The sequence below is a fragment of the Pipistrellus hanaki genome (genome assembly GCF_964339955.1).
Source record: "Pipistrellus hanaki genome assembly, chromosome: 7".
Taxonomy (NCBI): domain Eukaryota; kingdom Metazoa; phylum Chordata; class Mammalia; order Chiroptera; family Vespertilionidae; genus Pipistrellus; species Pipistrellus hanaki.
In genome coordinates, this window is record NC_140509.1 from 36057925 (window position 1) to 36070667 (window position 12743).

A 12743-nucleotide genomic window follows, 5' to 3' on the forward strand; every position below is an offset into this window, starting at 1 on the left:
CCGGAGGAGGTGGGACCCTCACCAATCCTTCGCCACCTACCACTGGCACTCAGAGTGCCCCATCGCCCATCTGCCAAGGGAAGGAGCACAGCACAGCAGGCGGGAGGCTTCCATGCTCTACTCTGGTGCCATGACGGGGCAGAGCCACCACATTGCTCTGGAGATGGGGCAGATGCAGGGAGGTGCCCAGAGAAGGCAGGACCAGCCCAAGAAGACTCAAGGGACTGGGGCTAGGGCTTGAAGCGGCCAGAGAAGGCCAGAGGGCTCAGGGGCTGGGCCAGGCACTCTGGAGCTCTGTGTGGAGAGATTTGGGTGTCCAGACAGGGTGGCGGGTGGGTGGGTGAGGCTGAGTGATTTTGCACGTTGGGCTCCTAGTATTTTTTTATTTTTATTTATAAAAGTCATGTTCTGTCAGCAAGCTACTGATGCTAAGCAAGCCACCCATAAAATTTACTGGATTAAATCAAATTTTTTATATAGTTCATGTGCAGACCTGCAGTTTAGGCTGAGCTCAGCTGGCCAGTTCAGATTTCATCTACGCTCCTCATAGATCAGTTGTCAATTGCAGGCCATGTGGCTTGGATTTGTTGGTCTTAGCTGGGCTGTCTCAAATATCTGGGGCTGGGACTGGTAAAACTGTGGTCTACTTCTCCCTAATCCTCCAGCAGGCTAGCTTGGCCTTGTTCACATGGTGGAAGCAGAGGTTTCACGGGGACAAGTAGCAGCATCCAAGGTTCTTGAAGTACAGGCTAGAAACTAGCACACATCACTTCTGTTAATAGAGTGTTGGCCAAAGTAAGTCACAGGTCAGCCCATCTTTAAAAGATGGGCAAGTCGCATTGTGAAAGACTGTGGATACAGGAAGGTTTAAAAGAGTATGGCTATTTTTCAGTCTTTTATGTATGCTTGTGAACTCTTGAAAAACACAAAAGAGAAGATAAAAAGAGCTCATAAATCTATCCCCTAGCTACTGTTGCCATTTTCTTGTATATACTACCAGATTTTTATCTATATTTTTAAACATATGCTATTACTGTAATTTATTTGTTTTCATTTATTTGATTACAGACTTTTTACAGTTTTTTTTTTTCATATTCTTTCACTTCTAAGTTTACATTGTACATGTAAATTTCTGTCTTAACCTTGCTGAGTGGCATTTATTGTAAACCTGAAACAGGCAGGGGATGCAGATTATTGCTCTATTTTGTGACCAAAAGGCCTGATCTAGTAGCAAGAAGAATCAAAAGGTTTTCAATCAATTTGAAGTGCAAAATTGCCTTTGAATTTGTTTATGTATCTTCTGTGGTTGACATGATAAAATGAAATATTTGTGGAATGCGACAGTAGAATTTTTGTGTGCTTCTGGCATATTCTTTATATTATTCACATGCACTTTCAGACTAATTTGGGGCATTATACTGATGTCTATTTTTGATCATTGTCTTAATTTAACTGGATACATTCTCAATGACTAAGGTTATACTACATGGAAAAGAGTGATTTATTTATTTTATTTATTTTTTAAATAAAATTTAATGTCATGAATCATATGCACTCTTTGCAAAAACTTCAAGTAGCATAGCACTATAAAATGAAAAGTGAAAGTTCCTTTTCTTTGTTCTACTCCTGTCCTTAGACCTTTTTCCTGCATTTGCATTGATATACGTATGTGAATGTTTATAACATATTTACATATAAACTGAGTTATATAAAGTCATACTTTAAACACTGTTTTGTAACTTGGCTTTTCTTACCAATTCATTTTGGACATATTTCAATTCAGTGCACAAAGATTTAGCTAATTTTTAGTTCATATAATTTTGAGGGATGTACCATAATTTGTCCTTTCCCCTATTATGGAATTTTGAGTTGCTTCTAAATTCTGCCTATTCCAAACTATGTTGGAGTAAACATCCATGTTTATATATATTTGGGCATGTGGAAGGAGAAAATTATAGACCACTGTTTCTTACAGTAAAACTATAAACCTATATTTTTTAATTCCATCCTTGTTTCCTGTTCTTTGATTAAGCCCTGCACAATAAATGATTGATGAAGCCAAATTCTGCAAGTCTCTAAATGTCAGTTAGTGAAAAACTGGAAGGATAGGGTATTTTTGACGCAGTTACTAGGCAAAGACAAGACCCAATATGTAAGTATTTATAGTCTCCAAGCTAAAAATGAAAGCTGGAAATGTTTGTGAGACATGTCACTTGGGAATACTAAGCATAAAAATTTTTATGCTTTTTGCATTTTTATTCTCTTATGTATCAGAATTTTGCCTGTTATTGAATTTTTGAATTCTAAACTTTTTTTCTGAATTTTGTCATAAAGTTCTTTGCTAGTATGTTTAATAGAAGTCCACCTTGAAACAGCTGGATTCCCAACAATTTAATGCTGCCTTCTGGAAATGTCACGATTATATTTATGCCCATGTACTGGTTGTCATTGAGAGCAGCGTTTAACCTATTTGTATAAATTTAAATTTAAGTATAAATATAAATATAAACACAAATACAAACATAGAGTTTTTAAAGTTTCCCCCCCCTATTTTTCATCTTCACTGTAATGATTCTTAATTTCCAAGATCATTGCTATCTCCATTTATTTAGACTTCTTTTATTTCCATGAATAACTTGTGTAGGTATTTTCATTAGGTTTGACACATTTGTTGTTAAGATTATTACTAGATGTTTCACGTTTTTTTTTTTTTTTCTATATAGATAGGATATTATTTCTTACTGTTTTCTAAATGGTTATCACTGGTTTCAGAAAAGCTTTAAATTTATTTTTTAAAATCTTTATTGTTGAAAGTATTACATATATTACCCTTTTCCCCCATTGATCCTCTCCCTAGGCCTGGTTAGGTTTGAGACTCAGCATTATGCTGTCTTTTTGTGTGTGTGTGTGTGTGTGTGTTTTAAATATATTTTTATTGATTTCAGAGAAGAAGAGAGAGACAGATAGAAACATCAGTGATGAGAGAATCATTGATTGGCTCCCTTCCACTGGGGATCGAGCTCAAAACCCAGGAATCAAATGATGACCTCCTGGTTCATAGGTTAATGTTCAATCTCAGCCACACCAGCCAAGCTATGCCAGTCTTACAGAATGAATTGGGCTAATTTCTTTTTTCAGTGCTCTAGATCTGTTTGGGTAACTAGAATTATCTGTTGATAAGTTTTTTGCTTATAAATTATATATATATGTGTGTGTGTGTGTGTGTGTGTGTGTGTGTGTGTGTGTCTGTGTGTGTACACACACACACACACACACACACACACCAGTCCCTTCCTATCCATGCAACATATGTTCTAAGATCTCCAGTGGATGCCTGAAATCAAGGATAGTATGGAAGGAACCCTATATATAGTACTAGCCTCTTCACCCCCCGTTCAGGTACATAGAAAACTTTTCACTTGAAGCTCTTTCTCTTTGGCATATCTGAATGATCATATTCACTACTATTGCACTTTGGGGCCATTATTAATTTAAACAAAGGCTTAAAATAAAATTTCAGCAACATCAGAGAACTACACTTTAACAATGAAGTTCCAAATGGTTGTGATGGATGAAAGGCTGGGGGAAAGTGGAGAATCACAGTAATTTAACAGTCTGTGGAAGTAGGAGTCAAAAGTCGGCTATTTCTAAGTACTGTGCTAGCTTGAGAGCGGAGCACCAATATTTTAATTCCTTTATGGTTCCATTTAAAAAGTGCTGCATCACCGATATCCTTGGTGACAAATAAAATGATATTCTGTGGAGAGACAAGGGCACTGACAATTGAAAGTCAAAAGGAGAGGGAGAAGAATTTGATTCTGAATGTCAGTTTTAGTAATAACTTAACACTGACTTATCTATAATAATCAAAGCATAATATGCTAATTAGACCAGATGTCCTTCTGGATGTCCTTCCAGACAAAGTCAGGACTGCCAGGGAAGCCTGAGGGAAGCCTTCCCCTTGGTGCCAGAGGGAAGCGGGGGAAGGAAAGCATATTCTTGCATGTATTTTGTGCGTTGGGCCTCTAATTTGATTATATTTTCATCTTTTGTATATACTGGAATTCCAGTGCATGAAATTTGTGCAAGAATAGGCCTTTTTTCCCCAGCTGCCTCGGCCCTTGCAGTCCTGGCTGCCTCAGTGCTCGTAGCCTTGGCTTCATCTGGAGGTTCATCTGGAAGGTCATTGAGACAATCATTCTGCTCTTCAGCCATTTGGTCGATTTGCATATTACACTTTTATTATTATAGATAAGGGTGTTATAATAAAGCCCATGTCTGATTAGCCTAAAACTTTTTCTTTCAGAAAGAATAAAATAATTCTAAATGGTACTTGTGTCAGTTTAATTGGCAGTATTTTCATTCTTAGTGGTTCATAAAATAATGGTATATCTTATAATTGACAGTGAAAATTAATATATTTCTTTTTCATTTCCACATATTATTTTTATTAGGTGGTTATTTCCTTTTTAAACTTTCCATGCGCTGATGGAGTATGTCTTTAAACTAGTGCCCTTTAATTCAGCAGTGAATTATTTACTTTTTCAGGTAGATGCCAGTTTACCTTGTTAGAATCTGTCTACGTGAATCAAGTTAACCCATATATAGCTACTTACTATAGAAAATGCATTGAAAAATATTTACTAAAGAAATTCTAATATATTAAACTCAAAAGATAGATAATTGCTGATAAAATTGTTGAAGAGAGAACTTTTGTCAAATTATGAAATTCTGGCAGGAGAGCACATGAAAAAAATGCTAGGAGTAATTGCAAAATTATTATTTTATTTTAAGCCTTTATTTAAATTAATAATGATCCCCAAATGAAATAGTAGTGAGTCTGGTAGTTCAGATATTCCAAGAGTAAACAAGATATATTATAAATATAGTTAAATTTTAGTATATATTAAATATGCTGATGCATATTATACAATAATATCCTACCTAATAAAAGAGTAATATGCAAATTAACCATCACTCCTCTACACACACAAGCCATGCCCACCAGCCATGCCCACCAGCCAATTAGAGCAAATATGCAAATAAACCCAACCAAGATAGCTACAGCCACAAAAAGTGGGAGAGAGGCTTGGGTTTTCCAGGCAATGGAAGAAGCCAAGCTTTCTGCCTGCCCTAGCCAGCCTAAGCCTTCACTCAAGGCTGCAAAGTTTCAATTGTAGATAGTAAATAAATTCCAGATACCAAGGCCTCCGCTTGGGTCACCAGGGGGTGTGGCTGGCCTGCAAACCACCACAGGCCCCTCACCCAGACCACCCCTCGCCCCAAGGGAACCCCCACCCTGATCTGGGACACCCTTCAGGGCAAACCAGCTGGCCCCCACCTGTGCACCAGGCCTCTATCCTATCTAATAAAAGAGTAATATGCAGATTGACCATCTTCCAACACACAGTAAGGCTGCCCCCATGTGGTCAAAGATCCTGCCCCTATGTGGACATAAGATGGCCACCATAAGATGAGCAGCAGGGGAAGGCAGTTGGGAGCCACCAGGCCTGCAAGGAAGTGCAGTTGGAGGCGATCAACCCTGCAGGGGAGGGTAGTTAGGGGTGACCAGGCCGGCAGAGGAGGGAAATTGGGGGCAAACAGGCTGGCAAGGGAGCAGTTAGACATCAATCAGGCTGGAATGGGAGTGGTTAGGGGGAGATCAGGCTGGCAGGCAGAAGCTGTTAGGGGCAATCAGGAAGGCAGGCAGGCAAGCAGTTGGGAGCCAACAGTCCTAGATTGTGAGAGGGATCCCAGATTGGAGAGGGTGCAGGCTGGGCTGAGGAATTACCCCCCCCCCCCTGCCCCGCCCCAGGCCCCGTGCACAAGTTTCATGCACCAGGCATCTAGTCATCTCATAAAATCTTATTACATTAAATTATAGAAAATAGGTTAATTTTGAAGTTTTGTAAGGAAAACTGGCTGTTTTATCAGATTTGCTTTTATGATATATGTTTGCAAACTGTTTTGAAAAGAAATCTAGTTTGTCTCATTATGCAAAAGAATGACAAATGTGGGGTTTTCAAAGTAATTAATTATCAAAGGAAAAGAAATTCAAATGCATTTGATTTGAAATAGATCCAGGACTTCGCTGTTTCAATTTAGCATTGCTATTCAGTTGAAAATAATTGGTGAGTTTTTAAATTTTTCAGTGATATTTTAGTAATAAGAATACCTTCGGAAACAAACACAGGCTGACGCTTTATCCACTAAGCCGAACCAGCTAAGGCTGTTTGTATACTTTTTTTTTTTTTAATATATTTTATTGATTTTTTACAGAGAGGAAGGGAGAGAGATAGAGAGCTAGAAACGCCGATGAGAGAGAAACATCGACCAGCTGCCTCCTGCACACCCCCTACCGGGGATGTGCCCGCAACCAACGTACATGCCCCTGACTGGAATCGAACCTGGGACCTTTCAGTCTGCAGACCAACACTCTACCACTGAGCCAAACCGGTTTCGGCTGTTTGTATACTTTTTAACATCAGTGTTAAAAGTAAGTTTTGGTATAGAAGTGAGAATTATCAAAAAATCATGACCATGATTAATAATTGCAAATCTGAAAGGAGATTATTCAGAAAGATAACAGCTAATATAAGTTAAATATCAGTTTTATACAGCAAATGATAATAAGACTCACAATTACTGTTTCTAGAATGAAAACTTCCTCTTATAGTCTTAATGACTATACCATTGAATTATTTTAACTTATGAAGCTGATCTTCTAAAAACTGAAAGATGTCTACATCAATTAACTGTAATATGGCCTCATTTTGACCCTATGGTGTGGCAGATAGCCACATGCTGCTTTCACTGTTTACAGGTGAGATACTGGGGCAGAAACGCAATATAATGCTTTATATTGCAATATGCTTTATAACGCAATATAATACAGAAGTAGAGCCAGTCCTGGGCTCTGGTTGGGTGGATTTGCCCACCCATTTCCCATTGCACCATAAATTCTGATGAGTAAGATAGGCTTTCTCAGGTCTGGAGACTTTGACTGTGTTGTTCATAGTCATGCAGCATGAAGTAATGTATATTTTAAAAATATACTCTCTTTAAAAAGAACATTTATGTTTGATCACTGCATCATGTATAATGCAACATGAATAAAGCCCTACCGAGTTTCACAATTATGAACATTAATGGTAGATTAGTGCTAGGGCAGAAAAATGACCCTATTATCTCTGTAATGGTAAGATTGTACCCCATAAGGGAACTTACAGCCTTAAGAAGGAATTATTCTCTTGCAGATGCTTTCTACTTGAGTTGTTAATACATGAAATCAGAAGGAATTGGAAAAGTTTTTTTTAGGAACTTGGGAGTATTGAGCTTTACTTGAAACATCATGTAAATCTGTGTTTACACGTGTTTGTAGATGTGTGTATACACACACACACACACACACACACACAATTTCACACCTCCATGTCTTTGTATACACCTTTTGTTTCTACACGGAATACCTTTTTTATTTTCTCTTTATCTTTAAGACTCCTATCGCTTGTGCCCTCCTTGGTGGCAAAGTCTTCTCAATCCTTTTAATCAGGTTGTTGCTTCCCTTTGTATTCCTAGAGCCATGTGTCTTTACTGCTGTATCATGTTCTTGTTTGTTTCCTGATCTCTTTCCATTATTTTACTCCCAGTTGAATGTGTGTTTGTCAAGTACAGGGACTGCCTCTTACAATTTCAGTCTAGCGTCTTGCATTATGTCTGCAAATATTGGTTATGCAAAAACTATTAAATGAATACATGTATATAAAAGTATTTATATTTGTATATTCTCCCTTATTTTAAAAATGTGTTTACTAGTAAGATATCAAAAGCAATACAGTAATTTAGAAGAAAACTAGAAGGAAAAAGGAGGAGAATGGTAAGTAAAATGGGACTAGGCATGAACTAAGTAATGCCATGAATCTATAAGTATATAACTAATATGAATATAAGTACATTTGCAATTACAGAGGGAGCATATATATGGAACTTACAAAATACATGAAAAGCTATCTTATCTGATAGTTGAACAAAAAATTGCATCTCTTATTTTGGCCTTGGAAATAACTTTTTTTTTTTTTAAGTTATTGATTTTAGAGAGAGGGACATCATTTTGTTGTGCCACTTAGTTATGCATTCATTGGTTGATTCTTTGTGTGTAGCCTGACTGAGGATAGAACCTACAACTGGTGTATTAGGATGGTGCTCTAATCAGCCAAGCTACCTGTCCAGTGTTGGATTTCTTATTTTCTAAGTTACATTTTTGTCAACATATACTTGATGCTGAAGGATTTCTCTGTGGACCACTCATTAGTTCATGGATCAAAATGTAATCAGCATGTGGTATAAAGGAGTGGTCTCTGTACCACTGCTGTGAAGACAGGAATCTGTAATATTATTGTATAGGGTGCGCCTCACTTCCTGAAGTTTCATGCTCTAACTCCTCTTACCTGCCCTCTTTCAAAAAGCACATTGCCATAGGATAGGAATGCAAGAAGGTTGATTTGAAATAATAACTTTCTTTTATTATAAACATTTTTTAAATTAATGTAACTAAAAAGTATCTGTGAATTATAGCTTGCACTCTGGGTTGCCTATTTGCAAAGTTTTGAGAAATTGAACACATTAAAATTCTCTCCTTTCAGGGTTAAATTTATGCAAAATTTAAGAGATTAAAAATATATATATATATATATATATATTTTATTGATTTTTTACAGAGGAAGAAAGAGGGATAGAGAGTTAGAAACAACAATGAGAGAGAATCATTGATCAGCTGTCTCCTGCACACCCCCTGCTGGGGATGTGCCTACAACCAAGGTACATGCTCTTGACCGGAATCGAACCTGGGACCTTTCAGTCCACAGGCTGACTCTCTATCCACTGAGCCAAACCAGTTTCTGTGAGATTTTTTTTTTTATCGAAGATTCTTCTTGAATTTAATTCTCTGCATATTTTCTTGATGGGGGATTAAATTTTGCCATTTTGTTCCTTAATTAATTGATAAAATAATGAGGTTTTACTATTTTGGGCAATTTGATACTTTGAAACAGTCTCTCATTTGAACTTTCCAAAGGAGGTGCACGCACAACCTTTTTGGTGTGCCAGCCTTTAGAGTTGTGTGTTTTAGGGATTTACTAATCACTAGCTGGTAACTGATTTAAAAAGCAGGAAAGACAGGACTTCTGAATGATGGCCACTGACCAGTAAGACAGAGTGTGTACTGGCTTCAAGCCTTGTCTATGGGCTTGCAGATCTTGCTGCTGACAAAGATTTGATGTCAGATAGTCTATGTGCCACCTTTGGAATCTTTGCCAGATGTCATCGTGTTGTTCTTGACCCTCACTTTTGTTTAGCCACAGAGAACTGCCATGTAGGATATACATTTGAATATATCTGTCTTCCTGTTTGTCTCTTCCTTTGTTTCTCTATTCATCCTCTCATCCACGCATTCATCATCCAGCCAACCATATAGCCATCGGTCCATCAATCCATCTAATATTGTATTTAAGCTGTCAATGTATGGGATAGAAGTATGGGCTGGAATTCACCTCTGAAACCATTGCTTAGAACTGAGGTTGGCAAACCTTTCCTGTAAAGTAAGGTGACCAGACGTCCCGCTTTTGGCGGGACAGTCCCGATTTTTAACAATTTGTTCCACGTCCTGCGGCATTTTTAAAAAGTCCAAAAGATTTAAAAGAATCTTTCCAAAAATTGGGACTTTTTTAAAACGTCGTGGGACGCGGGACAAATTGTTAAAAATCGGAGCTGTCCCGCCAAAAGAGGGACAGACGTCTGGTCACCTTATTGTAAAGAGATAGACCCATGGTTGGAAAGCTGCGGTTCATGAGCCACACACTCTTTGGCTCCTTGAATGTGGCTCTTCCACAAAATACCATGGCCTGGGCGAGTCTATTTTTAAGAAGTGGTGTTAGAAGAAGTTTAAGTTTAAAAAATTTGGCTCTCAAAAGAAATTTCAATCATTGTACTGTTGATATTTTGGCTCAGTTGACTAATGAGTTTGCCGACCACTGGGATAGACAATAATATTTTAGGATTGCTGCCTCGATCACCCTTCAGGAGCAGGTGGAGAAGCCCTCAGGGGTAATCAGTGTCAGTACCTGCCGCTTGCACCCATTGACGGCGCCAAGCGATTGGAGCTGGTGCTGGGTGCCAGAAGCAGATGTGAGGGGTGGCTCTGGCAATGGCTGTAGGTGTGAGGGGGGCCATTCCCATCAGCTAGTGCGAGAGGCAGCTGCCAGCCCTGATTGCCCTTCAGGGCTTTTCCACCTCCCCCTGCTCCTGAGGGGCAACCAGGGCTGGCAGCCAACACTCGCACCCACTGACAGCATCGAGTGATTGGGGCCAGCACCAGGCACTGGCAGTGGGTGCAAATGATAGCTCCGTGTCCGCTGTGGGTGCAAGTGGGGCCTGCACCAGCAGTAGGTGCAAGCGCCAAGCGGGTCTATGATGCACGGGAGCAAGGAATTTTCAGTAACCAGTGCCCTGCTGGTCTGGTGCCCCTGCTCACCTGCTTCACCATCCCTCCGCAGCCAAAGCCTGCCATGTTCCGCACTCTGCCACCTACTGCCAATGCTTGCCATGTTCTGCGTGAGCCTCCCCCCCACCCCCTGGTGGTCAGTGCATGTCATAGTGATCAGTTGTTCGGATGTTCGTTTGTTCCCCCTTTTGGTCTATTTGCATATTAGCCTTTTATTATATAGGATATTGGTGATTGAAAAAATTCTCTCTCTCTAGTATTGGTTATAGAAATGTCATGGGGTTGAAAATATACAAAAAAAAATACAAGGAACAAAATTTTCTACTACATCACTGATAATAAATTTATAGTTTTTACTTATAAATATGATTTAAAAAAACCTTATTTTTGACCTGAAAATATGGCCAAGCTATATTGCTAAGTGGGGAAAAAGGGATATTATAGAAGGGTTCTTAACTTGTTCTTAACAGCATGTATGATGTGATTCTGTGAAAAGAAAAAAATTACATATGTCTTTGTATGTGCCTGAGAACCTGGCTTAGAGGCTTTATATCTATCTAGAAACAATGCCCCCAATTCCACTGCATAATTGGCTCTGCAAATATTCCCTAGCAGTTGTCAGTGGACATGGAACTACAGTCTGAATCATGAATACCCCTGAGCCTGGATAACAGATCTGCCTCCACTGTTACTAGTACTCTGGAATAGATTCTGAACAGTTTCCAATTCAGAGTTTGGCATGGATGCATTTGATTGGCAGAGCCCATGTTTTGTGCCCTAGCCACAAGAGAAGATGAGAAACTGAATACACGGACTTCACTTTTGTAGTGGAGAAAGGGTCCTCCCTCGTAAGATGGGGCATTTCCCAAATTGCAGCGATAGGATTAAGAAACCTGAATGCCACAGAGAAAAAGCTGTCCCCTGCAGACACCCAGGAAATTGCTGGCATTGATCACTTTTGGGCCCTGCTATCTGGTTTTATCTCTACCCCCAGACTTCTGTAAATTTGCTCCTTAATATAATAGAAAACTTGTCTGGGAACTTAATTTATTCCAGTAAAGTTTTAGCAGATATATTACGTTTTTTAGCTTTATTATTCAGATCAGTTTTAGATTTATAGAAAAAAGTATGAAGGTAGTACAGAGTTTCCATATATCCCACACTCAGTTTTCCCTGTTACGAACATCTTCCATTAGTATGTTACAGTTTGATACATTATTATTGTGTAAAGCCTAACTATTATTATGTAAAGCCTTAGTTTTTACCTAACATGCTTTTTCTGTTCCAGGATAGCTGCTATATTTCATACATTTATATTGTATTTTTCATCTTTGTAGTCATATCACGAAGCTGTATGGTAAATGCCATTTCTGTTATAAATGACCTGACATTTATGGAAGAACAAATAAAGCTTTGCCACAATGAGTTTCTTATATTCTTTTATGTACAAATGTCACACAAGAGAAACTAATTAACCTTTCATTCCCCCCCCCCCCCCCCCCCCCGTTTCATATTCAGTGGAACAAGTTCCTGTGGAACCATACAACATCCCCTTGTCTCAGGCCGAGGTCATACAGGAAGGGAGTGATGTTACTCTAGTTGCCTGGGGCACTCAGGTGAGTAACATTTATACCAACTGGTAAGGTTCTTGTGCTTAGAAGCTCTTACTTTTAATCCTGATACTATGAAGAATTAAAAACAATGCTTTCCTTGTGTCAGATTTGTCTTGTTGCTGGTACTGGTTTTTGATGGAAGGTCAGGTGCTTATTCAGTCATTAAAATATACATGCATACTAGAGGCCCAGTGCACAAATTCATGCACCAGTGGGGTCCCTTGACCTGGCCTGCGGGATCGGGCCCAAACCGGCTCTCTGACATCTCCTGAGGGGTCCCAGATTGTGAGAGGGTATAGGCCAGGCTGAGAGACTCCACTAGTGCATGATCAGGGCTGGGGAAAGATGCAGGAGGTTGATCAGATGGGGAGGGACCATGGGAGGGCTCCAGAGTGTGTCCGGCCCATCTCGATCAGTCCTGATCAGCCAGACCCCAACAGCAAGCTAACCTACCAGGCAGAGCATCTGCCTCCTGTTGGTCAGTTCACGTCATAGCAACTGGTTGACCAGTCGATTGTTTGCCCCCTGGTGGTCAGTGCATGTCATAGTGGAAAGTTGAGTGGCCTTAGCATATCATTAACATATTTTGCTTTGATTGGTTGAATGGCTGACCAGATGACCGGACACTTAGG

General features: G+C 39.3%; 1 protein-coding gene across 1 annotated transcript in view; it reads left to right on the forward strand.

The window, feature by feature from the left end:
• Nucleotides 1–12743, forward strand: part of BCKDHB (branched chain keto acid dehydrogenase E1 subunit beta) — a 182648-nt gene that overhangs the window by 47063 nt on the left and 122842 nt on the right. The window contains exon 7 of the mRNA XM_084889141.1: nucleotides 12017–12114. Coding sequence (XP_084745267.1) covers nucleotides 12017–12114 — 98 coding nt within the window. The remainder of the gene's footprint in view (nucleotides 1–12016; nucleotides 12115–12743) is intronic.